A 27,208-nucleotide genomic window follows, 5' to 3' on the forward strand; every position below is an offset into this window, starting at 1 on the left:
ATATAGGGCTCATTTGAATATATATATATATATATATATATATATATATATATATATATATATATATATATATAATCTCGATTTTTACAACCGATTTATCAACATATAAATTGAAATAATAAAAAATGATATATTAATATTCATATTTATCTTAAATATAAATAATTCAAAATTTCAGATTATATATTGAAGTGTTTACAAGAAAATTAACTTTATATAAATAACAAGAAAATAATTGAAAAATTGGAAATTAAGGAATTGATAGATTCTAATAGACACAATAGATAATAGATAATAGAAATAGATCACCATGGAAGTATCAAGCCCATATCCTTAAAATCCTACGAAAAGTGATTTTTTATACCATTTTATAACTATAAAATCGGACTGTTTGTGATTTTGAGGAAAGACACAAACTCCTTCAGGAGATCCTTCGTAGGACACATATCCCCTTGATTCGCGATTGACCAGCATCCTGGGGACTATGCCTGGCCTTCCTCTGAGGGAGTCCTCCCTAGGGAAGATAGAAATCCTCCAGGATTTGGATTTGTATTATATCAAACAGCTGGCTCATAATTTCAAGGTGAGAATTTTTTTTTTTAATATTTTTTTTTATCTGTTGTCTTTTTGTCTTGTTTTAATGGTATTTAAAAATATTTTGGTTTGTTTTAAGGCCTCTTTTATTAAGGTAAGTTTTGTCTTTATTGTTTTTTTTTTTTGGTATTTCAAATTGTTTTTCTTTGTTTTGAGGCCTCCGTTTTTAAGGTAAGTTTTGTCTTTATTGTTTTTTTTTATTTCAAATTGTTTTTATTTGTTTTTGAGGCCTCCGTTTTTAAGGTAAGTTTTGTCTTTTTTTGTTTTGTTATTTAATATTGTTTTGGTTTGTATTAAGGCCTCTGTTGATAAGGTAAGTTTTTTTTTTTTTTTGTTTTGTCATTTAAAATATTTTGGTTTGTATTAAGGCCTCTGTTTTTAAGGCAAGTTTTCTCTTTTTTCTTGTTTTGTTGGTATTTAAAATAGTTTTTTTTTGTGTTAATGCCTCTGTTATTAAGTTTTGTCTTTTTTTGTTTTGTTGTTTTGATTTTGTCTTTATTTTGTTTTGTTATTTAAAATTGTTTTTGGTCTGTATTAAGCCTCTGTTGTCAAGTTAAGTTAAAGTTTGTTTTTGTATAGTTTAAACAACTTCAGAGAATAAACAGATAAGATTTTCTACAAGTTTGACTCGTTTGTGTGTGTGTGTGTGTGAGAGAGAGAGAGAGAGAGAGAGAGAGAGAGAGAGAGAGAGAGAGAGAGAGAGAGAGAGATGGCACCGGTGTAATCTAGTTGTATATAACTAGATACAGGATTATTTTTTTATGCATTCTGAGCGCAGAGTTGCTTGCTAACAACTTGGTCTTTATATATATATATATATATATATATATATATATATATATATATATATATATATATATATATATATATATATATATATATATATATATATATATATATATATGATTCTCAAAATAACTTGACTAAATTCAATCATTTTTATTACCAAAATCATCAGTTTTCTTCAGGTATTTTTCTTTTATGAATTCTTGAACCTATTTTAGTTATGATTAAAACCTGCTATAGTTATTACACACACACACACACACACAATTCAGTATACTTTCTACATCTTTTCGTTGGTGTGATGGTGTCCCCTGTACACTTCATGGGGTGCACTGTATGCATTTATTAAATATCTTTGCAACAGGGGTCCTAACTCGTAAACCCATACTTGTACTCGAAGTCCGTGATATTTAGCCTTGTGTTATATCATGTATAGGGGTTGATTACGAGGTCCGTGAGAATTAGTATCTGTTGTTTACACTTTTAGAACTAATTTTTTGGCTACGTTTTTTCATGTGTTTAAAAATGTTTTTATATATTAAAACCTGTGAAATTTAAGTATTTCATATAGATGATTTGCTAAATGTATTTTTATAGGATTCAAATCATTTAAAAGTTAACCAAATCACGTTCAGATACGTAAGATTTAGTCTTAAACCATATCCAAGTCTGTGACATTTAGTCGAAACTCGACCGCCAGAAACGATCTCTCTCCTCGTCTCCTATTCTGTGCCGAATCATGATCAGGTGCCTGAAGCTATCTTGCCTATACCCCCTCCCCCTGGGGTCCAAGGACTCCCCCCCCTCCTCCCTCTATCCTTCCCCCTCCCCCTTGTCATCCTAAGCCTTGTGGCTAGCATAGGCCAGGGTTTAACCAACTCTCCATGGATAAATTGCTTCTAGTACTGTCGCGTCTGCCGGTTTGGTTTTGAACTGGCCCAGTGAAGAATTTTTCGTTTCATTTTGGTATTATCTCTCTCTCTCTCTCTCCTCTCTCTCTCTCTCTCTCTCTCTCTCTCTCTCTCTCTCCTCTCTCTCTCTCTCTCTCTCTCAAGAATAAGTTAAATAAATCCCTCTACCGCGGATGGAGTAAAAAGTCTTTGAGACATCCAAAATCCTTGTAACTCCTTCTCCTCTCTCTCTCTCTCTCTCTCTCTCTCTCTCTCTCTCTCCTCTCTCTCTCTCTCTCTCTCTCAAGAATAAGTTAGACTATATGATAAGAACTCTCTAAATGCTTTAAGTAAATCGCTCTACCAATGAGTAAGTGGAGTCCTCCGCGGATGGACTATAAAGTCTTTGAGACATCCAAAATCCTTGTAACTCCTCTCTCTCTCTCTCTCTCTCTCTCTCTCTCTCTCTCTCTCTCTCCTCTCTCTCTCTCTCTCTCTCTCTCTCTCTTTATGTTGGGGAATGGGGGCAGGCTAAGGGCATTCAGTGCTCTACATACGGTCCACTGTAATGCATTACTAGATAGTTATTACATTATCCTTAATAGCCAAGCTACAACCTTAATTGGAAAAGCAGGATACTAAAAGCCCAAGAGCACCTAAGGGAAAGTAGTCCTGCTAGGAGAGGATATGTCGAAATAAACTATAAACTATACTTTGAAATAATATAGATTTCTCTTGAAAATCTATGAAAAGAATTCCATACATTCATTTAACATTAAAACACTAACAGACATCAAACAGACATACAGACAGAGATTACAGACATCAAACAGACAATAGAGACATAGAAATAAAATATAAACTATATTTTAAAAATAATATTGATTTCTCGTGTATATACTATGAAAAGAATTCCATACATTCATTTAACATTAAAACACTAACAGACATCAAACAGACATACAGACAGAGACTACAGACATCATACAGACAATACATAGAAATAAAATATAAACTATATTTTAAAAATAATATTGATATCTCGTATATATACTATGAAAAGAATTCCATATATTCATTTAACATTAAAACACTAACAGACATCAATCAGACAGAATACAGACATCATACAGACAGAGAGACTAGCGCGCTAGTCACAGCCTTACCAAGGCCAAATCCTTCATCAATCTTCTTCATATTAATAAAGTAACAGGAGTCAATACTTCCTACAGTTCATAAGTCTCTTCCACGCATGCACCAAACTTCGCTCGCATGACAGAGTATCAGGAAATGAAGATTTAGATTTTAGAGTATTATTATTAATTTTGGAGAGGGTATATTAACTTAGTTGGATAATTTATATATTTTTAAAAGTATTTTTTTATTATTTTTGTTAATTGGTGAATGATTTGATCGTTATAAATAGTGTTTTGTTTGTGTTTAGGAATATAAGTTGATTGAATGTAGAGGATGAGTAGCTATGAAGATATCTCTCTCTCTCTCTCTCTCTCTCTCTCTCTCTCTCTCTCTGTATATATATATACATATATACATATATATTTATATATATACACATATATTTATATATATACATATATATAATACATATATATATATATTTATATATATATATATATATAGAGAGAGAGAGAGAGAGAGAGAGAGAGAGAGAGAGAGAGAGAGAGAGAGAGAGAGAGAGAGAGAGAGAGAGAGAGAGAGAGAGAGAGAGAGAGAGAGAGAGAGAGAGGAGAAAATGTGCATAATATATATATATATATATATATATATATATATATATATATATATATATATATATATATATATATATATATATATATATATATAAACAATATTTTATAATGGTTAGGAAAACCTATTCTCCAACTATATCTTTTACCCCCAAAAATTATCAATATAATCTCCAATATTGAGAGAGAGAGAGACCCACCCTCTCTCTCTCTCTCTCTCTCTCTCTCTCTCTCTCTCTCTCTCTCTCTCTCTCTCTCTCTCAACGAGGGTGCGTGAACCCTAAGCGATTTGAATATATGATATTTTGTGGCAGGAAAGGGTTACATTGCCCTATCAATGGTAACGTTTGTTCGTCTTCTGTTTTTGTTCCCTGGCCAATGCGGATATGTGCTCTTCTGAAGGAACCCTTCTGAGAGAGAGAGAGAGAGAGAGAGAGAGAGAGAGAGAGAGAGAGAGAGAGAGAGAGATTTTGTTACTTTTCTGAGGGCTCGAATTGATTGGATATGTGAGCTGTAGTTTTTTTTGTTGGTGTATATTATTTTTAGGATTGATATTTTTATTATTGTATTTGATTTTTGAGGTAGGCATATATATATATATATATATATATATATATATATATATATATATATATATATATATAATAGGTATATATGTATTATATATATATATATATATATATATATATATATATATATATATATATATATATATATATATATATATATATATATATATATATATATATATATATATATATATATATATATATATATATATATACACACACACAATTATAAATTTAAAAATGCAGCCGTTTCTAGTCCACTGTAGGACAGAAGTCTCAGACATGTCCTTAATCACATATGGAGTTTGGCCAGTTTTCATCACCACTCTGGGGAACTTCGGATTGGTGATGGTGGGAGACTTGTCTGTGTATACATATAAGCATATTTATGTCTGTGTATATATTTATTTTTGTGTATGAATTTATGTATAAAAACAATTCATTTAACTAATTATCTAATTCTGCCATCCTCAGGAATATGACCTGGAACAGCGCATTGCCCTGGAGATCAAGATGCGCGAAGGAACCACCAAATTGCTGGCAGCTTGCGGCGCCCAGGGCCCAAGGTCCAATCAGCCACACACTCTGGAAGCAGCCAAGAATTTGCTGACTTCGAATGAGAGGATGACGGCCTACATGGCTGAACTACAGAGGAGGAAGACTTCGAATAATGGTCATGAAGGGTGAGTCTCTCTCTCTCTCTCTCTCTCTCTCTCTCTCTCTCTCTCTCTCTCTCTCTCTCTCTCTCTCTTGTTTGTGATGCCATGTTTACAAATTTAGCCAGATTGGGATTTTTTTTATAAAATCTACGGGAACATACCACCAAGTTTGAACCAAATATTTGGGATGGTTTGATAAAGTCTACGGGAATTTAACGCCAAGTTTGAACCCTTTCTTTGTCAATATTGAATACTGTAATTCAATTTTGAAATAAATATAGGGAAGTATTAGCATTACATTACCTATAATTATCTTTATTTTCAATTATCTTAAAATAAAGAAAGGATTAAACAAAATTCTATAATATTGCTGAAAATCTTGACATTTTTATACAATACTTGTTCTCTCCACAGGTCCCAACCATCTTTAGCTCGAGTGTGTTTGTCGGATCTCCGAATGCCTCTCATATGGAAAGATAGCGATCATTTCAAGAACAAGGGCGACTATCGAAGGTAAGCCAGTGTTCTTCATATTTACATAACTTTTTTTTTAATATTTTAATGATCATGTTACATAAGGTATCTTTTATATATATATATATATATATATATATATATATATAAATAAATTAATTAATTTCTACTTCCATTTTGTAATGCTTGAGGGTACACTCGGGCACAATATTCTCTCTCATTTCTCTTTCTTTTGTTTAGTTAGTTTTTATAGTTTACATGGGAAATATTTATTTTAATGTTACTATTCTTAAAATATTTTAGTTTTCCTTGTTTCCTTTCCTGACTGGGCTATTTTCCCTGCTGGAACCCTCGGGCTTATAGCATCCTGCTTTTCCAACTAGGGTTGTAGCTTAAAAAATAATACTTAAAATTAATTCTTTCCATTTTTTTTCACATTCACTTCAATCAAAGTTCTTTTCATGTCCAAATTTAAATATTAATATTTTCCAGGCTCCTCTAGCCTTGTCTTACACATTCAGATATCCTTGTGTTTCTTTGCACTGCAATAGGAAAATATAATCCTGATAGATATAATAATTTGCAATAACTAAAGTCAAGGCCCCCAAAACGCCCATTAATATTAATGTTACTGTTCTCAAAATATTTTATTTTTCCCTATTTCCTTTTCTCACTGGGCTATTTTCCCTTATTTCCTTTTCTCACTGGGCTATTTTCCCTGTTGGGGCCCCTGGGCTTATAGCATCCTGCTTTTCCAACTAGGGTTGTAGCTTAGCTAATAATAATGATAATAATAATAATAATTCGTCTCTCAAAACCAAGCAAATGTTCATGAAGAGTAAGGAAATCTCAGTCTATTAACCTTTAATAACAATCACCAATTTATCCCTTTGATTTCTTCATAATACTTCCAAAGATTCTATGTCTCAGGGATGTTGTATGTGATTGTAAGAAAATCTATGGTATGAAAAATGGGACCCATACATTATCAGTAGTCCTTTATATCCATGTTTCAGTTGTCTATGTTTTGGTTCTATCTTCTGTGTAGTAAATATTAAACCTTTTGAGGTTTTTGTAGGACACGGTGTCCTAAATTTGTCTAGAAGTTAACGCTTTGTCTGCTTAGGGGTATCAACAAATTTTATTTATTATTTTTCATGTCGTAAAGCAGTTTACGTTGCTGCTTTGAAGCTTATAGAACTGTACTTTATTGCAATTCAAAAATGGAAATGAAAATTGGTGTAGCTAAGATGAGACAAGGGTTTTGGCATTTTTTAAAAAATGTAGCTAGGCCTCTGACGTAGCTAAGATGAGACGTGGGTTGGGCAATTTGTTTTCTAAATGTGGCTGGGGCTCCAAAACAGGGTCAGAATATAAAATTATATATTTCAAATTACCACCAACTTGCCAGGGTTAAGTGGAAGAGGGCCTTTTTGCTAACTCGGTACCCAAGAGCCCTAAATATCTAAGTATGCCCCTAGAAAAAAAAATCAAAAGGTCCCATGGAAGTTAGTAGACAATTTGCTGCAGAAGGTTTGCAAGTGTCATTAGAATCTCATAAAGGACGCATGAGACAATTATCTTCAAATTCCACACCCGATGTTTCCATCCTTTTTTAACTTTTGACTTTCATTCCAGATTTGCCGTGTTTGTCTTGTTGAAGATCGGAACAGAAATCTACGACACAGTCATGGTAAATCCGGTAGATCGCTCGATGACGGACATATGTTTTGATGACATTATTGTGTTGTAAGTATACTTTAAATTTGTGTACCGTCTTTTGAGAATTTCATGAACATACTATTAGACCTGTGGTGTAATGAGGATCATAAAAATGCATTGTTCATCTTGGATGAATCGCATGTCAACATTGGATAGTGATGAAACCACACAGCCCCTCCCAAAATTAAGTTTTACCATTGTTTAAACTCCTTTTTCTATACAGAATTTTATTTCATAAACAGACTCAGTTGGCCTTTTGAAATACTGTTGTAGTTTTGATCTCAGTAATCCCAAATGAGACTAAATCTTTAATTTTTCACTTTGGTGTCAACCATTTGTCATCTGAATTTTATTTAGTTTCTATATGGATTCCAATCGATCATTCGAAGACACTCCTTTGAAGTACGACTTCTGTAGGAAAAGGAAATACGAAATAACTGTATCAGCATTATTATAATTAACCAGAATCTTCAATTAATCATATGAAACAGTTTCGCAAACAAAAAAAGCCCACTTGTATCATAAGAAAATATTTATATTAATATGGGATAATGTTTGCAGCAACGGCATCCCTCCAAACTTCGACTGCAACATGGAGGTCTACAGTCACGTGCTTCAGAATGACCTCACGATGGCCAGCACTCCGCGGAAGTTGAAGAGAACACTGCATTCCTCCATATCGCGGACGGTCGGACGCAAATTGGCAGCTTCACTGAGGGATGAGTTATCAAACGGTGAATTGTAAGTATTATTATGTTATTATCATATTAAGGGTAATACTGTATACTGTAATTTAATATCTTGACCGATGTGGTGAACGCCAGACTGGGGTTCGAGTCATGCCCAAATTCGTTAGTTCCTTTGGTCGCTGCAATCTCATCTTTCTTGTGAGCTAAGGATTTTGGGTTTGGGAGAGCCTATAGGTCTACCTGCTGAGTCATCAGCAACCACTGCCAGGCCCTCTTTGGTCCTAGATTGGTTGGAGAGGGGGCTTGGGCACTGATCATAATATATGGTCAGTCTCGAGGTCATTGTCCTGCTTGTTAAGGAATTGTCACTGTCCCCTTGCCTCTGTCATTCATGAACGGCCTTTCGTGACCACTGGATTCCATAATTCAAAACTTGGAGTCACTGATTAAACAGTTTTTTGAAAATGTAATCTTTTGATTAGAGATAATTTAATTTACATTTACTTTCTTCTGCTTGAAGTTAATTTGTTGCCACTGGATTTCATAAGTCAAAACTTTGAGTTGCTCATTAATCAGTTTACTGAAAACGTAATCTTTTGAGTAGGGATTCCTAAGTTTACATATACTTCGACTTGGCTTAAAAATTTTTGAACAAAATGTATTATAGTATTTCCAAAAAGGGTGACACCATGGACAAAATCAAGTTTGCCACTGCACAATGTCACCTGAAATACAAAATTAAGTACAAGCAAGTACCTGTATTGGCAAATTTGTAACGAAAGCGACACGATTTCCCTCACTTACTCGTTACTAAATAGAGATCCCTTCTGGTTTCTCTCAGTCATGCACTATTAGACAGCATTCACTTTTCAAACGAGTGAACCGTATCATGTAGAGGAAGTATTTAAAATGGCTCGGGTTGCTTAATAGCAAACCATGTTATTGAGAGAAATCTAGCAATGATGTTTCTGTTATTGTGTGATTTTACATTTTTACTTTGAAAGCCTATATACTGAAAGTAAATGTTTATTATGATGATAAAGACTAACAAGGGTATATATTATACTATAATTTTTTTGTTTAGGATATTATGTATTATGTGAATAGAGCAAAACAAGAAAGTCCGATATATCTTAGTTTTGCTGCTTCACAGACCAGGTTTTCAGTGTCTTATCATTTCTGGTCTTAACGAGAATCAAAAATGTTCTTTTTATACTGTCGGGACTGTCACCTACCTTGCACCAGGTCATGGTTCACCATAGTCACCATCAGAATCCTTTCTCTGCTCTAGTTCAGACTTCGGTTGCTTTGCTTTCAGTCCGTTACTTTGCATCAATTTTCTATGGTCCCTTCCCTTCAGCTGTTCAAAGTTTGTAACCTAGTTTCACTCCATTTACCTATCGTATGTTATTAGAAATATGACCAAGTAGTCAAATTACACTGCGGTATTGACAAATTAAAAAATGTCTCTTAAAAGCTGTTGGTCATTGGACGGTTACCACTACATAGGGAAGGTAAAAATCTCATGTTTTAGTCTGGTAATTGGAAGTTTTAAAAATGCCAAGTCACACAGATTTAGTCCTCCGTGAGATTACCCTTAATTCAGCAATGCATTGCGATAGAATATTTTTTTTGTGGGAGATTCAATGATAAACCTAGTCATCGTCTTATAAGGTAAATATTTATTTAATGGTAAAACTGTAAAAAATACATTAAGGGATTTTACATTTAAGAATCTTGAGAAAAATACAGTTCAACTTTATAGTTTGTACGGTTCAGTTTGGTTTACTAACTGCTCCATGTACATTTTTACCTACCTTTTTAAATTGACTATAGAAATTTATTTATTACATACAGTATACATATACATTCATGAATCTCAATGGTAGTAAAATAACATTTTCTATTAATTTTTACTCAAGTGTCAGTTGTTAGGAATTTTGTTACACAGGCAGTAAGATTTGTGAGTTATTAGGTGGAACTTTCTTTTAGCTGGACAACCAAGTGAAAGGCAGAAAGAATCGCAGCTTGGTTGAAGGGATACTACAAAGAACTTTATTATAGCATACAATGTGCCACACAAGTTGTGGCAAACTTAAAATGGATTAGTAAAAGAGCTTTTTTGGTACTATATACAGTACCCTTTACTGTATATCTTTATAGACAATTTAAGTAACATTCTTTTAGTAAGTGTTACTTTTCAGCCATAGACATTGCAAATGTTCTGTGGTACCCTAGTCCTATATAGAATAGTATAGTATAGGGCGTTTTTTCTTTTGTTTTGTTTTTTTGTCGTTACTTAGGTACCAAATTTGTTCTTGTTGTTATTCTAGTAAGTTGGAAATCGATCATAAGACTAAGGGATCTTTTATCTGATTTTAAATAATTTTCCAATTTATATTGTCTAGCTAGTTCTTTATTTCGTTTTACCAATTGTATTTCGTTGAAAGTTGAATATGCCTTAAAAGTATTTGAATTCATGAGGAATTTCATATGAGAATGGTATGGATGCCTGAATATTTATCCATACAATCATAAAAAATAGGTTTTTAAATTAAAAGTGGTGGCCCGGTTACGCAGAATTGCAGATACTATATTCCTTTTCTTTTAGCGAGGCATATTTGCACCGACTCGCAGCGGTGCCCATTTAGCTCGGAAAAGTTTCCTGATCGCTGATTGGTTGGACAAGGTAATTCTAACTAATCAGCCATCAGGAAACTTTTCCGAGCTAAAAGGGCACCACTGCGAGTCGGTGCAAATCTGCCTCGATAAAAAAAATGGACTATAAAGGCTGTGTGGAATGTTCTTTATAGTATCTCTCCTCTTATAGCGGCATTGATTTCTGCTCTTTTCAGTGGTCTATTTTTGCCTGGCTATAGAATTACTTTATCGTTCTCATGCGTAGGTTTTCACTTGTCATTTGAGTGTAAAACCATAAGGCCAATATGTAGTCTGAAAAGGTCTCTTTGAATGTGGAGCAAACTGATTATTCAAAATTCCTATTAGGGCAATATGTAACCTGAAAAAGGTCTTGAATATTAAGTAAACCAACTATTCAAGTCTTAATATTTCTTCCCTAATGCAAGAGAAACATAAAATTAAACCTTGCAATCCTTTTCAGGGGTCCTAAATTTGAAATGGTAGCTACAGCTAGGCTTCGTCTGGAGAATGTTTCCAATAACACAGCAACACACGACCTCACTTTGGAAAACACGGGTAAGTTTTCATCCACGTATTTGTTTCCGTAGATGACTGTATACACTTTTCCAATAAATGGCTCAACAAATTAGTTATGTGTATAATTCATTACAGTAATTTCTTTTTGACTGTATACTCCTTTCCAATAAATGTCTCAAAAATGAATTCTAATTTGTCACTGTAATATGTTTTTACCTTTATTTTTTATTAGCCCTTTTACCCCCAGGCTATTTGGAACTTTCCAACCCTTAACCCCCAGGCATTTTTTTTTCAAGCACATTTTACCATATATATTTTTTAAATTGCTCTAACAGCCTTAATTTTCGCCATAGAGAGGTCAGGTTGGTCTCATTCTTTTGGAAAATGCCTGAAGTTTCTCATAAAGTTATCAAAAATATGGAAAAAAAATGTAAATGACAGTTTTTTTGCAAGGAAGTACCAGTTCGTCCATGGGGGTAAAGGGATGAGTTTTGTGTAACGTACCAGTATGTCCATTGGGGGTAAAAGGGTTAAGTATAAACTTTAATTCTTTACCCCATTTTCTAATGTCTTATTTGTCCCTGGAGTAGATGAGACTGAGTTTACCAGTGCATTTGGAATTGGAAGAAAGAACCTCTGGATGATGCTCTAAATCTAACAGTTCCTTCCTCCATTTCTATTTACAGAAAATAGGGCCAACCAGTTACCCTTGTACGGTCATTTCTGTTGTCGTCTAGCAGCTCAGCCGGATTGTGCTACTCAGGAGAGAATTGCCGGCTATGCTCACGTTCCCGTAAGTAGACAGAAAAGATTCCGTTTTTATTCTCTGTTGTATTGTATTTATTAAATTTGAAAATTAAGATGGTTTGGTTATGTGATGAAAATCATTAAAAATGGAAGTAACAGGACTATGATCATTTGTTAGCCCCTGGAGAAAGCTCTCTGTTGTATTTATTAAATTTGAAAATTATGATGGTTTGGTCATGTGATGAAAATCATTAAAAATGGAAGTAACAGGATTATGATCATTTGTTAGCCCCTGGAGAAGGCTCTCTGTTGTATTTATTAAATTTGAAAATTAAGATGGTTTGGTCATGTGATGGAAATCATTAAAAATGGAAGTAACAGGACTATGATCAATTGTTAGCCCCCTTTAATAACTGGAGAAAGGACAGAAAATGCAGTCAAGAGTTAGTTCCGAATGAAGGTCCGCTGCATGAGGGCATAAAATGTGAATGGGGAGGAGTTGGCCAGTAGAATAACAGATGCTCTTTTTTATTCTTATTTGGTAATCTTTCATCTATCACGAGTGTTGTCATTCAAAGCCAGTCAGTTATGACTATGAACTGTAACAAAATGTCCGTTTCAGGAGAGCGAGTTCCAGAGATCGTGGTGTCGGCTATACGGATGGCAGCTAGAGGTTTGGGGCAATAAAGAAGATGTACACCTTTCACCTCACCATCCCCTATCACTTTCCATTGACAGGGTAAGAAAATGGATGTTTTATGTTTGTTTGATAACAGAAAATAGTTTTTTGTTTCATTTTATATTGGGAAATGGATTCTTTTCTGCATTATTTTAGTTAAGGACATTTTAATGGGACAGTACCCAAAAAATGTAAGAGTAAATTTTTGTAGATTAATTTATTTAAGAATAAATACAAATGGCCATTACTTTACTGTTAAATTGAAACTGACCAATAATGGAATGGTCTAAATATATTGGAATATTCTTATATCAAGACAATCAACATTTTTTGCGAATAGCCAAAATTATAACCAAGTATAGCAACACTTTAGGTTTGTTTAAATGATAAAGAGAACTTTATGAATTACACTTTTTATTTTATGATAATTGAAAGCTTAATGAGATATATACCTTGCTAGAATATAGATGAATTATCCTTTGTTTTTGGTTCATACAGTAATAAAATACTTTATAAGAAACCTATGAAGAATTAGTCATACATACTATCTGTTTATACTTGTGTTTGTACCTATGTAAATAAAACAAGTCTTTTTGAGGAGGACGAGTTAACTTTATGTCAATGTTGGCCTTTCAAATATCTAATTTATATGTACAGTATTGTAAATCCCAAACTATGCTAATTAAATTTGTACTCCACAGAATACAGAGCTATCACTCAACGGCGTACGAATTGCCTTATCCAACACAACTGGTGTCGACAGAGGAAATCTCACGTTGGTCTTGGAATCCCCAAGCGAGGCAACATCGTGGCACAAGTGCCTGCAACAGCATATAGCGGACCACCGGCAATGGGGAGCGGCTGCGGAGGAGGAGATGGAAATATTGACGCCTCAGCCGACGAGACACAACTTCATTATTCCCAGAAGAGGGAGATTTGCTTCGCTTTATGAAGAGACGCCACTCAGAGGTAAGCCGTCCTTCCAAGTGGTTTGCATTTCTGAAAGGAAGAAAGAAATGGAATTAGTATTCTTATTAAGATTTAATTCTATATTAAGATATAAATATTTATTATTGAAAGCTTAGTTTTGTAAATATCTTAAGATTTATCTTGAGTATTGAATTTTTAACCTATATAATATTTAACTTGCAAAAGCAATTAGATAAAATCCTATGACTAAAAGAATTTTAAACTTTATAAAGTATATCCTGATAGTTATTTTCTTATATAAATTTTATGCTTTACTCAAACACTCTCATAGTGTAATGCACCTTGTCATTGCTGAATGACACTTTGAACTCATGGCTACATGTCCCATTTGTTTCAACCCAAATACAAACCTTAGTGCTTTAATAAGAGTACGAGTTCAGCGAAACTGGAAACAATTTCAACATGGTGGTTGTAGTTACTGGCATGGGTAGGGTAAGTCTTTCCCACCTCACAGCTAGCAATGCTCTTGCTTTTGGCTTCAAACTGTACACTTGTACTTTTCGCTGTAAAATATCTGCTTTTTCTTTAGGAAATTGATAAATATACAGGCACATTGTCCAAAACAAATCACCTGAGAGACTTTCTCAGCATTGCATCTTAGAAAATACCTATCAGTAGTGCAAGCATTGAAGGCAGGAGCTTGGAAATGCCAGGAAATCTTAACCTTTCACTGGCCAGAGTAGTGTACTCGTATATCTTCGTATACTTTTACCTTTGGGCCGGTGATGTCTGCTAGACAGGTTGTGAAATGACCATACTTTTAGACAACGTACAGTGGCTATACTGTAGGTTCTTTTAAGACTGTCTACACTACCAGTCGCCTGGTAGAGATATAGCTTAACGTCTGTAACATCTTCATGCTTAGGCAGTGGCAGAAATCATCATTTCCGATCCTTAAAGCTGGAATCAAACTAGGTTTTTTTGTTGTTGTTGTTGTTGTCAGCAACAAGCCGTTGGGGCCCAAAATGGAAAACACGAAAACTTGTTGCTTGAGACATTGACTTCCCAATTGGACGGGAAGCAGCGAGCATGACTTCGGATGTAAACAAAGAAGATGGCTGCTGCAGATTAGAAGTGCTCTTGCTTCGCAATGTTAAGTCCAAAAGCCTCACAAGATGATAGAAATCAGCTTTGTTCATCCTGTGGTAGTTCTAGAATTCAATTCACATAATAATCTAATAATACATATTACTGGAACAGTTACATAATTTCTGTGTGCTGTGATGATGTCAGCTGATCGCTTTACACTTTTTCCTATTTGCTCCTCAAACTGCAAGATCGTAGAGTGACGCCACAACAGCTTAGAAAGCTATGATTGGCTGGAGGTTGGCAGAAAACCTTGAGCAAGAAATGACTTGTGTGATTCCAGCATTACAGGAAGTACCTTGACAATTGCGAGAAATTGAACCAGCCAGTTTTGTTTCGAGAGGTTTTCTCCCTTGTCCTATTAAAGGATGACGGTTTGTATTATGTTTAAAGGCCGTTGGAGTTTTGCTGATTAAAGGACTCGAGTTAGTACTTAAGAAAAATACAAATTACTTTTAAATATAGTCGTTTCCGTGGTTTATAACAATAGTACTTAATGACTACATTATTTTTTTCAGGTGATGGTTCACCCAGCTCAGAAAAATCATCGCTGGATGACCTGTACGGATCATCATCCTTCGTCAACAACTACTGCACCCCGGCGCACGCCATGGCCAGACCTCGCGCCATGACACTCTCCTCTCGTTCCTCCTTCAGGCGTTGGGGCTCAGTGAAATATAACATGCCATTTTTCAAAAGCAAGAGTTAATTTATTTGAAAATCTTTTGAGACAGGTTATGTATCGAATTCTGGCAGCCACTTGTAAATATTATATATTCTGTAACAAACCTTTCTCTTTTTTTTTCTTTAAGGGGTAAGTTGAGAGCTTCTCTGTCATTTGCTCAAAACATTGATATATATATTTTGTGAGGAAAGCATTTGCACGCTATATACACCACTAGCCACAGCCCATTTTTTTTATCTTATTTATTCATTCACATCTGATTTCCATCAGGTATTTCGAGAGACCAGTTGCTCTTAAAGTTAAAAAGCTTCAACTTATACTAGGAAACAGTGCTGTAGTTATATTCTTTGTGGGGAAATCAATAGACACGTGTCATGGGTGTTCCATGTTCTTGCACACGGATGAGCTAGTTTTAGGAATTTAAAACTGTAAACGTTTATGCATGTTACCAAATTGATTTTATAACCGAGACAAGGAGGGACCAAGTTTTGTTGAACGACAACTTTAGGCATTCCATAAATTTTAGTGCAAACACTTTAACAATAGATAAGTATAGATAGAAGGATGAAAATGTGTAGGATTTGAAGGTGTTTTTGTATGACTGTAAATAGTTTAGGTAAATTTACTCCTTAATACGGTGCTAAGTTGTTTTTGCGCACCAAGGTCTAAATTACAGTCTTACCTTGAGATGTTTTCTCAAGTTGTTTTAAGCGAGAAATTTATATTAATGTATTTTGTCAATGATAAGGAATTTATGAAAAATCTTTATATTTTTCACAGCCTTTATGATTACAATATATGAAGATACTTATTAGCAATACGATGTAAAAATCAGCTAGGTAAAAATGGGATTAAGATATAAAGTTCTTTTCCAAATTACATTAATTTGTAACCAAGGCATTTGGAAGCAATGAACGACTTGATGCAAGGTAAGACTGTAATCAGATATTAATATTTTTTCTGCAGTAAATGTCTGTTTAGTCATATACAGAAACAATAGGAAATGAATTATAGGGTACTGTGTCAATTGTAATTATTAATAACTGTATTCTATACTTGTAATCTTTTAAAATACAGCAGATGTTATTCTGTGAAAATAGTTTAATGGTCACTTGATTTCAAATTTTATATATTGTGGTGCTCTAAAATGCACAGGAAGATACTGGTATAAAATGTGTGGTATATCCGATATCATTGATTGCAATTATAATATTTTATGTCTTGATGGCTAACAAAATAATTTGTTTTTGGTTAAAAGGTTAAAAGGTTAAAAATTTCGGTAGCTTAACGTAAAAATAGCTAATACGGCATGGTTTAATTCGATCTTTGATAGAACAGCACGCAGTATATTTAGAAACGTGTTAAGGGTTCAACTTTTGTGAAAATCATTTTTAAATTTCATGTACATCAATGAAAAATAATTCTATCTTTGATAGAACAGCACGCAGTATATTTAATAACGTGTTAATGGATCAGCCTTGTGAAAATTATTTTTAAATTTTACATCAATTAATAATATACAAATGCTAGAGTAACATATATAATGTTACCAGGTTTGAATGATGTTATAAAATATGTAAATGGATACATTATCTGTGGTCAACTAAAACGGCGATGAAAACGATAAATTTTACGTCTGACGATGGCAAATTTTGCTACTGTGTTTTAAACGGCGCTATCGATCAGTTGTTTGACATCAATAAACATTTGCTTTTTAAACAAACAATGCATATTGCTAATATATCAGGTTTAACGTTCTCAGCGAAGTGATTTTTTTTATGTACGACTTATCTCTACCACACTTGTTTTGTCTCTGTCTTGCATTGAAGATATTCACACAGCCTGTCCAATGTATATATGTATGTTATTTAATATTATATTGGGTTATTTAGTAACTTTATTCTATATTTGGAAATTTATTGAGATTCAGAATAATGTAAATATGGTCAGCTAATATAAAATAAGAAAAATCCATTTTATAAATTTGAAGAAGACTGTACTGTTTAAGCCAATGTTGTCAATTGGCGAATATCAAAATCATTTGTTCTGCTTCTTTTGTGGACTAAAAATTTTACAATAAAAGTTTCATAATTTTACGAATATAAATTTTCTTTTGTGTTACGCAAGTGTTTGAATATTGTGTGGCTTGAAATTCATATACCAAGTTACTGTAACCGTGATTTACACACTTGAAATTATATTAGACCGAGGATTTTGTCACTCAAAAGCATGTGTCTGTATGTAAAGATAATTTGCAAATAAGAAATTTTTGTTTATTCCTACGCAGATACAAACTTCCAAGTCATTTATACGTCGTGACTTCTAATCATGTTTTCTACGACCAGCCAATCAAAACATTGGTTGATTGCGTCATTCTGGGTGAAGGCAGCACATGCTCAAGGAGCAAGTGGGAGGGGCTAACAGTGTCTCCTCACAACACTGCTGGTCACAAAGTGAAGAGATTGTTCTCTCACTTCCTCTATACGATCGAGCCTTTCGCATTCATCGGGTTTACCATTTTAGTGTTAAGCTCTCTTGCTTTGAGTGACTGTTCATTAACTGTGATTTATGAGCGAGTGCATACGTCCAGTAAATCTGAGTATTTGCGCTTTAGCCCAGGACGGGATCGCAACTATTGTGGCGTCCTTATGAGCCAGGCGGACAATACACATCTCTCTTGCCTAGACAAGGGATGTTCAAGAGAATATCCAAATAAATACTAAAAGGAATCAACTCCCTTCCAATGGGAAAGATATTTTATCAAGCCGTAGGAAATTTAATGAGATTTCTACGTTGCTGAGTCTCCCCACAACCGGAGTTAGAGAAAAATCTCATTCTGTGCAGTGAGAATCTCCCTCCAGTTTTTCAGAAAACTGGAGGGAGATTTTCACCTTTAGAAGTGTCTCTACTCGGAACAGTGAAAGCATCTCTCGTTCCCAGAGGGACCTTCAAGTTGAGTCTGTAATTTCCCTCAGTACCGAGGCAGCCTTATTGGAAGATCCTGGTTATCAGTCTCCAAATCACATTAATGAAAAAGGCCTTGTAAACCTAGGAGGTTCTTGGCAGAAAACTCCTCTAAAGAACGCCCGGAATGAATCGAGATTTGTCATCTCTCTACATGAAGATGGTTGGACTGCTTTGGCTGCATCTCTCCCCACAAGAGTTGACAATGCCTTCATGCTCACAGCAGGCCTCTATTCTACGCCTAATAATGCTGTGAAGTCGAGTGTAACCATTTCTGTCCTACCGAGAATTTCTTCAAAGAATACTTTTAGGCTGAACGTCAGATTAACAAATCCTAACTTACTGCTGTATCTAAGCTATATGACGTCACTGTGAACGCTGCCTTATTTCAGCACCCAACCTTAATGCGTGTGATGAGAAATTCTTCACCCACAAGACAAGGTCACAACTCAAAATCTTCACGTGCAAGACAGGTTTAAAACTCGTCCCAGGGTATTCCGCTCAAGGATAGATCATATGCTAGTTTAATGCGTGAGAACTTTTCTCCGCAATGCATCAAGGTTGAGACATCTTCCCTGAAAAATCTGGGTGGTGGCCTAAATTATGGCCCCACAGATATGATTGATGAGCATAGAATGATCGTCTGCTCCGGGAATTCCCCTTCTCGTATCCTGGAAGATGAAGATAAGAAGAATCCTTTTACCCTACGCCTGCAATAGAACTCCAGTCTGACTTGAGAGTCAACCCGACTAAAAGTCGTAGACGAGGCAGAGGCTTTTCAGTTGATAAGTCGTTTGCTGGTAATACTGTATACCGAATCTGGAAGAAGTACATCATTTGGCTGAACATGTTGAACAGGAAAAAAAGTTTCCCGAGGTGTAGGGAGACACTTCGCCTCTAGAGGACTCAAAGATCATTCTGAACTAACTTGTCCCTAGACGGCTCGGATTGTCTGCTAAAAAGTTTTTTCCGCGGGATGAATCGGGTTGAGAAATGAACGGTATCTACTTGATCTCAATGTTGTTTCCCTATTGCCAACTGGTAGAGCTCCTCCTTGTTGATAAATGTCACACTGGTCATATTGTCGCTCGTCAATAATACCGAGAGACCTTTTATCATCTCTGTGAATTAGAGTAATCCTAGATACACAGCCTATAGTTCCCCAGATAATTTATGTCTTTCTGTGACAATAGTCCTGAGATTTGTTCCCATTCTTGTTGAGAAGCATCTAAAAAGATTAGAAAGTCTGGAATTTGAATCTAGAGAGAATACGGCTAACAGATCCTCCTTTAGCCACCACGAGAGATCTGTTTTTACATTTCAAGGATCTTCACAAGAGTTGATGGGGAGTCTTATGTCTGCGACCATTGACTCTTAGAGCCCATTGTGTTGAGCGAAGGTGTATCTTCCCCAAGGGTACCAGTTTCTCTAGGGAGGCAGGTTGTCTCAGTATCTTCTGCCAGACATGAGCTGGAAGGAACTTCTCGAGAAAAGGTGTTGCAATCTGTCTCAATTGCTAGACTGTCTGCAGTTGGAAATACTCTGTCTTGGACCGCATCTATGTCCATGATCAAGTTGTTGACGACACTGTGGGTTTTCGGCTCCTCGTAATTTAGCCAAATTCCTGGGTTGTAGCAAAATTCGAGAAGCAGCTCTCTGTGGCAGAAAATATGAGATCTTGACTCTGCCAATAGGAGCCAGGCATCCAGGTAGTGCAGTAACCTTATTCCCTTGGCATGTGCCCACGAGGAGACTAGAGTGAATAGGTGAGTGAACACACGTGGGGTTGATGACAGGCCGAAGCACAACACCTTGAACTTGTGAGTTCTTTCTCTGAAAATTATATGCAGGTACTTCATTGATCTCGGGTGGACTGGAACTTGGATATGCATATTCTTTAGGTCTATGGTCAGCAGAAGTCGTTCTTTCTAATAGCCTGCATCACTGCTAGAGGTCACCATCTTGAACTGAGTTTGAAGGACACACTTCTTTAAATGGGAAAGGTCTATGACAGGTCTCCAAACTTCTTTGCATTTCTCCACTAAGAAGAGGTTGGTAAAGAAACCTGGTGACCTATCAAAGACCTCTATTGCTTCCTTCTCCAGAATCTGTGATATCTCTTTCTCCAAGAGCAGATCTTTTTGGGATCTCACCAAATACAATGATAGGATCATTGGAGTTCATGGAGGGCTACAGCTTGTGAGGGATGCGATATCCTGAGCAAAGAACTTTTACAGGCAAGGGATCTGCCCTGACAGTGACTTTGCAGGCTTCCCCCAACAGGTGCTAAGTCAGGGAATCTGTTGTCCCCTAACGGGTACCTAGATATCCTCAATTCCAGCGACCGGAGGGGTGGCGAAGTCGAGGGTTCCGACTGTCTTTTATACTGTTTAGTGTTGCTTGATTCTGGCAACAGATGAGGAGGAGAATCTTGTTTTAAAGGGGGAAAGCCTTGGCATTTGCAAAGAAAGAGCTGGGAATCTAGATGCTGCAACTCTTCTCAGTAAGCATGTTTGCCTGGTCACATCACATTTATCCAACGCTGATGCTACTTCTGTTAGAGGAGAAAACGAGTTGGATGATCCATGATGTTAGAATTCCTTAAGTTAGAGGAATCTCTATGAGTCGTATATGCCTTGGAAATTTTGCACTTACAGTGTCTCTCCTCTCTTTCATACATTTACTGCAGATAAAGACTGTCTGATGGAGTACAAACTCTAATGCCTTTATCTTTAACCTGACAAGATCTTCATACTGTTACCTTATATCAGAAACTGTGAGATTTTCTGATACTACTCAGTATGAGACTGCCCCTGGCCAATGTTCTAACCAGGAGCAAGCCTAAAAGACACACATAGCTACTGGCAATTTCTTTCTAGGAGAAATCTTAACTTTTGGGCCTTCGGGTGTTACTAGTAGGCCCGACTTGCTATGGGATTTTACTGAAGAATAATGTAACTCTCCCAGAGTCAAAGGGGGCAGGATACCTGATGCCCATTCACCGAACGGCACGAAGACAGTGTTGGCGTGTCATTAGCAGGTAAATGTTCTACATTTACTGGAGAGATTTCATCATGGAAGAGCAATCTCCTTGTTCTCCCTTATCTGAAATAAAAAGTTCTTCCCGAGTCTAGCCCACTCGTTGTTGGAGGGGATGGGGACCTATTAGGATTTACAAACTCTGGAGATAATAACAATTCCTATAGTGAATCGTGCTCTGGGTAGTTAAGTGCTGAAGCCAGGAGATCATAATCGCTGAGTATTCTCCATCTTACTAAGTACAATTAGAGATAACTCCTTTACAAATTCCTGTTGGATTAAATGGCCGCCATCCTTTGTTATCAGTCTCTGGGAACTCCGACAACGAAGGGTCGAATAAGGAAAATTCAGGACTTGAAGAAGTTTCTGCTTCTTGCCCTTTATGGAGGAAGAAGTAGAGGAGGAATGTTGCCTTCATTTTATGATGGCTATGGCTACTAAACTGCCATCTGGAAGATGACCATTCCCTACAAATCTCGCAAGGGGAAGTCCTGGAACACCTCGTATCTCAAAGCGCAGGACATAAAGGATAGCGATCTACCTCCTCCAGGCACATGAAAGTACCGCAAGCGCAACCTTCAAGGTCAAGGCAAATTGAGAAAACAAACGCACAGCATGGACAGCTGTCAAGCAGATGTCCATTCGTCAGAATGACCGAGAGGAAAGTGGTTATTGAGCCACAGGTTCCTGTGCTACTATCCAATGCTAATAGGAACAGAGACAGTCAGACAATGTTGCTAGACCCACAGGACTTTAATTTAGGTCTTAACAAAATGCAATAGAATAAACTCAATTGAATAGTGAGGGTTTATATTAGAGTAGGAACAAAGTAAACTTTAACCGGAATATTTTATGAAAGACAAGTTAAATCAAATTAGTTTCTTTTGTGATGAGATTACCATATTGACAGAGAAAATCAAAACTAAGTAACATCAGAGCAACACTGAAAAGGGAACGATGGTATAGAGAAATGAAAAATGTAACAAGCGGTGATTATTCAACATTATAAATTGAGATACTGTAAGAATATAATAGTCCCTTGCATTTGCAGTAACCCTTTTGGTCCTCGATGACTCCTTTTTTAGTATTATATTTTACCACCTACCCCTCCCATATTACCCGCAATTACTCCTCGAGCCCAAATTCCATTAATCAAACATGAAAGAATCTTGGAGGTTATCATCATCATCCATTATTATTATTATTATTATTATTATTATTATTATTATTATTATTATTATTATTATTATTATTGCTTTTCAGCTACAATCTTACTTAGAAAAGCAGGATGCTATAAGCCCAAGGGCTCCAACAGGGGAAAAAGATCCCAGTGAATTAAGTAAATAAGGAAATAAAAATCTACCCTAGAAGTAATGAATAATGAACACAAAATATCTTAAGCTCATTAACAACGTTAAAATAGATCTTATATATTAATAGATCTTGCATTGTCTTGGGTTAGAGTTCTCTTGCTTGACGGTATACGCGCACTATCCTATCTTTCTTGTTTATACCCAACAGATCTATTTCAACTACGTTAATAATCTTAAGAAATTTTTTGTTGTTATTCATTACTTCTTATAGCCTATACAGTTTATTTATTTCCTAATTTCCTTTTCTCACTGGCTACTTTCCATGTTGGAGCCATCGGGCTTATAGCATCCTGCTTTTCAAACTTGAGTTTATAGTTTAGCAAGTAATAATGATAGTATTAAGAGAAACATGTCAGCCAGTTCAACATAACATTCACTGCAAGTTTGAACTTTTGAAGTTCAAAGATAGGATGTTTAATGTATGGATAAAAACCTCTGTACAGTAGAACCACGGTACACCACATGATTACTTTGGAGTACGTGAAATTAGGTACACTGCATGTTGTGATTTGTCAAGAAGAGATATCATGCCATACATTGCCATGATAAGGATACAACAAACTAGCTATTATTATCAGCCTCCTAGCTAAGCTACTGTACAACCTTAGTTGGAAAAGCAGTATGCTATAAGCCCAAGGGCTCCCACAGGGAAATAAAGCCCAGTGAGGACAGGAAATTAGGAAACATGGAATAATGTTCCTGAGTGTACCCTCAAGCAAGAGAATTCTAACCTAAGACAGTGGAAGGCCATGGTACAGTACTATGGTGCACTACCCAAGACTGTGGAAGACCATGACACAGGGGATATGGCACTACCCAAGACTGTGGAGGACCATGACACAGGGGATATGGGACTACCCAAGACTGTGGAGGACCATGGCACAGGGGATATGGCACTACCCAAGACTGTGGAAGACCATGGCACAGGGGATATGGCACTACCCAAGACTGTGGAAGACCATGGCACAGGGGATATGGCACTACCCAAGCCTGTGGAAGACCATGGCACAGGGGATATGGCACTACCCAAGACTACCGAACTAGTTTGATTTTGTAGTATCCTACTCCTAGAAGGTCTGCTTACCATAGCTAAAGAGCCTCTTCTACCCTTACCAAGAGGAAAGTAGAACTTGTTTGGGTCATGTGATTCATGTGTGCCACCAGTTGTGTCCTTTTTCTCTTAAAACAAACCCGCCCCCCCCCTATTCAGCGAGTTTGTTACTCATGGGTCCTAAGAAAGGTAGTGAGTAAAGAGAAACACGAAAGAAGTGGTTTGAATAACTATAGAAGTGGAAAAAAAAAAACGAAAAAAAAAAAATATGAGCTGCATGTGCATCGCTGATGATCTGGTGGCAAACACTGCCAAACCATAATTTTAATGTTTGTGAAAAAATAAACTAATAAATGGAATTATGTTGCAAAGGGAGTGAAATATGTATCAAAACAAAGATCAGAGTCATAAAACAAAGACCAGAGTTATAAGAGTAAGTTGAAAATTTATTTGCTGATCTGGATAATTGAAAGACATGACATAATTTGCTGGAAGGTTAAAATGGGGCAAACTAACATTTTAAAACCCAAGGCAGAACGAATGATGATAGTAGTGAAATGATTAATGCTGGCCTTGGGGGAGTTTGATACATTTAAGGGGACTGATGAGGCAAAGAGAGATAGTCACTGCCAATAAAGAAGTTGACAAGGATTTTATTAGAGATTTGGAGGTTTTTATATTCATCATCATCATCATAATGAGATGGGAGAAGTACAAGAGGAAGGCCAAGGTTTGGGTGGATGGATGGAGTGAAGAAAGCTCTGGGTGATTGGAGGATAGATGTGTGAGAGGCAAGAGAACATGCTAGAAATAGGAATGAATGGCGAGCGATTGTAACGCAGTTACGGTAGGCCCTGGTGCTTCCTCCGGTCACCTTGGATGACCGCGGAGGTAGCAGCAGTAGGGGATTTAGCGTTATGAAGCTTCATCTGTGGTGGATAACAGGGGAGGGTGGGCTGTGGCACTCTAGCAGTCCCAGCCGAACTCGGTTGAGTCCCTTGTCAGGCTGGGAGGAACGTAGAGAGGATAGGTCCCCTTGTTTGTTTTATTTGTTTGATGTTGGCTACCCCTAAAAAAGGGGGAAAATGCCTTGGTATACATATGATGTATCATCATAATCATCTACGCGTACTGACGCAAAAGAACTTGGTTAGATTTCCCCAGTCGTCTCTATCTTGAGCTTTGAATTCAATACTTCTCCATTCATCCTCTCTTACTTAATGCTTCATAGTCCTCAGCCATGTAGGCCTTGGTTTTCCAACTCCTCTAGTGCCTTGTGGAGCCCCACTAAATGTTTGGGGAATGTGAAGAGCATGCTCAAACCATCTCCATCTACTCCTCACCATGATCTAATCAACATATGGCACTTGAGTAATCTCTCTTATAGTCTCATTTTTAATCTTGTCCTGCCATTCAACTCCCAATAATTGCAACAAAACAGGGCTGTTTTGGAATAAGACAAGATCTAAAACTCCAAAGAAAAGGCATTGGCACAAGCCAATCAAGGACGTGGAGGTTCAGTTCAACAACTTTGGTGATGAGACAATTCTAAATTGAGTGGTTTAATGCAGTGTTTGGGCTAAATGTGAAAAAAAAAATTGTTACAGGAGAAGCAACTGTCTCTGAAGGCTCTATCTTGAATACTGTATAGTATTGAGCCTTATGATAACGGATAGACTGTTGGAATTAACTAGGGGTCAGAACTATGAAAAATCTTGTGCAACATGAGCAAAAGAACACGTGAACCATGGTTAAAGAGGTTGATACTGTATTCGGTTCAAGAATAATATGGAATTTAATAGCCAGCAAAGTTTTGTACCAATAAGTGGAGATGAAGGTCAGGAGCTTAAGACCACAGATAACAACATCAAAATAATGGAAGAATGAAAGAATTAACATATAACATACTCCCTCATGATAGATTGATCACCAAAAATATCCCATGAGATTTTGCCTTTTTTTGCCATTAAAGAAGAAACCAACTAATTGGGCTTAACTAAAGTAGATATTATAAAAAAAAATCACACATACAATTTAAACGATTTGTTAATAGTTAATGTCAATAGATGTTGGGAAGTCACTTGCCCTTGAGCTATCTATAAACCATGATATGAGTTTTGTCACGGTTCAACTTGACTCCCCAATATTAGGAAGAATATTTGTCTCTTGGCTGGGGTATGGGCCTCGAGTCAGTGATGTTGTGGGGGATTTAGTGGATGGATAATGAAGTTCTGATAACCTGGGAGTTGCTGCAGCAGCATACGGAGAGGAAGGAAATTGAGGAATTTCCTACTTCACTCATTAAAGAAATTTGTGGAAAAAGTATGGATGTGCAAAATTCTTGTAGAAAAGTACCACTCCTTTAAAAACGTCAACATGGCAAAATAGCATTGTTTGGAATGACCAGACAATGCCGCACTTGAAGGTCGCTCCTGGATGGCAGAGGCAAGGGACAGGGCAATGGCCTAAAGAATGACCATATACTTATATGACCAGCTCCCAAACCTATTCTCCATCAAGACAGGACCAGGCCATGACTCCTGATGGATCCTTCGTTCCAAATTGCCGGGAGCTTTTCTCTGAGAGGGATCTCTTAGACTAAGAGTCATAGACCCCTACACTCAGCAGGTAGATCGACGGCCCCTCAAAAACCCCACTTCTTAAGCTCACAAGAAACTACAGAGTTTGAGCGTGTCTAGCATCCCTGTTCAACAGATCGCCAGATAGGGACATTCCCAATAGAGTACTACAACCCTTAAGGAACATCCTTCAATCGACAGGTTTTGATAAAACTCAAACCTGTTAAGCCTCAATCAAGTAAAAACCCTCAAAGAAGGTTGTCACATTATCCCTTTTGGCCCCTAACTGCACTCACTTATTAGCCTTTTACCTCAATTCTGCATCCACTTCTTTCTTCAATTTTACTGTCCAACTTCTGGACAATAAATGCCCTTGAAGACCGAGAAAAATCACTAAAATTTCATTTTTATCTAGTTTTACAGGAAGTTCTCCTTCCAAACAATACAATCTCCCTCTTTCCTTCCTTATCATTATTTTCGTAGTCTATCAACTATTCTCATCAAGGTGAAGCAAGGTTAAATTCGAATTTATTCTATCTACAGTAATTATTATCTTTTATGTTATATTTATGCATTTTAGTATTAAGTTAGCCGTCCCGTAGGAGTTATCCCTAAGGAGATAAGTCTATATCATGGAATATAAAAGTCTTACTAGTCGATAGCCAAGAGCATATTAATCACAAAAAAAAAAAACAACATTAATGTAG

At 36.2% G+C, this 27,208-nt stretch overlaps 1 protein-coding gene and 1 long non-coding RNA gene across 2 annotated transcripts in view; one reads left to right on the forward strand and one right to left on the reverse strand.

Moving 5' to 3' along the window:
- The first annotated feature begins 385 nt into the window (after positions 1 to 385).
- LOC137625380 (rhotekin-like) lies at positions 386 to 17,588 on the forward strand. Its single transcript, XM_068356242.1, has 10 exons — positions 386 to 583; positions 5,062 to 5,270; positions 5,661 to 5,759; positions 7,359 to 7,469; positions 8,004 to 8,183; positions 11,253 to 11,347; positions 11,995 to 12,101; positions 12,678 to 12,794; positions 13,436 to 13,703; positions 15,329 to 17,588. The coding sequence occupies exons 1-10, from the start codon at positions 485 to 487 to the stop codon at positions 15,517 to 15,519; spliced, it is 1,476 nt and encodes a 491-aa protein (XP_068212343.1). The 5' UTR covers positions 386 to 484; the 3' UTR covers positions 15,520 to 17,588.
- Positions 13,515 to 27,208, reverse strand: part of LOC137625381 (uncharacterized) — a 31,359-nt gene continuing 17,665 nt past the window's right edge. Inside the window, exon 2 of the long non-coding RNA XR_011040855.1 lies at positions 13,515 to 13,733. This is a non-coding gene — a long non-coding RNA (uncharacterized lncRNA). The remainder of the gene's footprint in view (positions 13,734 to 27,208) is intronic.

The sequence above is a fragment of the Palaemon carinicauda genome, chromosome 32, assembly GCF_036898095.1.
Source record: "Palaemon carinicauda isolate YSFRI2023 chromosome 32, ASM3689809v2, whole genome shotgun sequence".
Taxonomy (NCBI): Eukaryota; Metazoa; Arthropoda; class Malacostraca; order Decapoda; family Palaemonidae; genus Palaemon; species Palaemon carinicauda.

What these genes read in the sequence shown, in the direction of transcription:
- LOC137625380 (XM_068356242.1), top strand. Translation starts at nt 485, where the DNA reads ATGCCTGGCCTTCCTCTGAGGGAGTCCTCCCTAGGGAAGATAGAAATC. An exon ending in TCGAATAATGGTCATGAAGG is followed by an intron (nt 5,271 to 5,660) that starts GTGAGTCTCTCT and finishes TTCTCTCCACAG; the next exon opens with GTCCCAACCATCTTTAGCTC. An exon ending in TGAAGAGACGCCACTCAGAG is followed by an intron (nt 13,704 to 15,328) that starts GTAAGCCGTCCT and finishes TATTTTTTTCAG; the next exon opens with GTGATGGTTCACCCAGCTCA.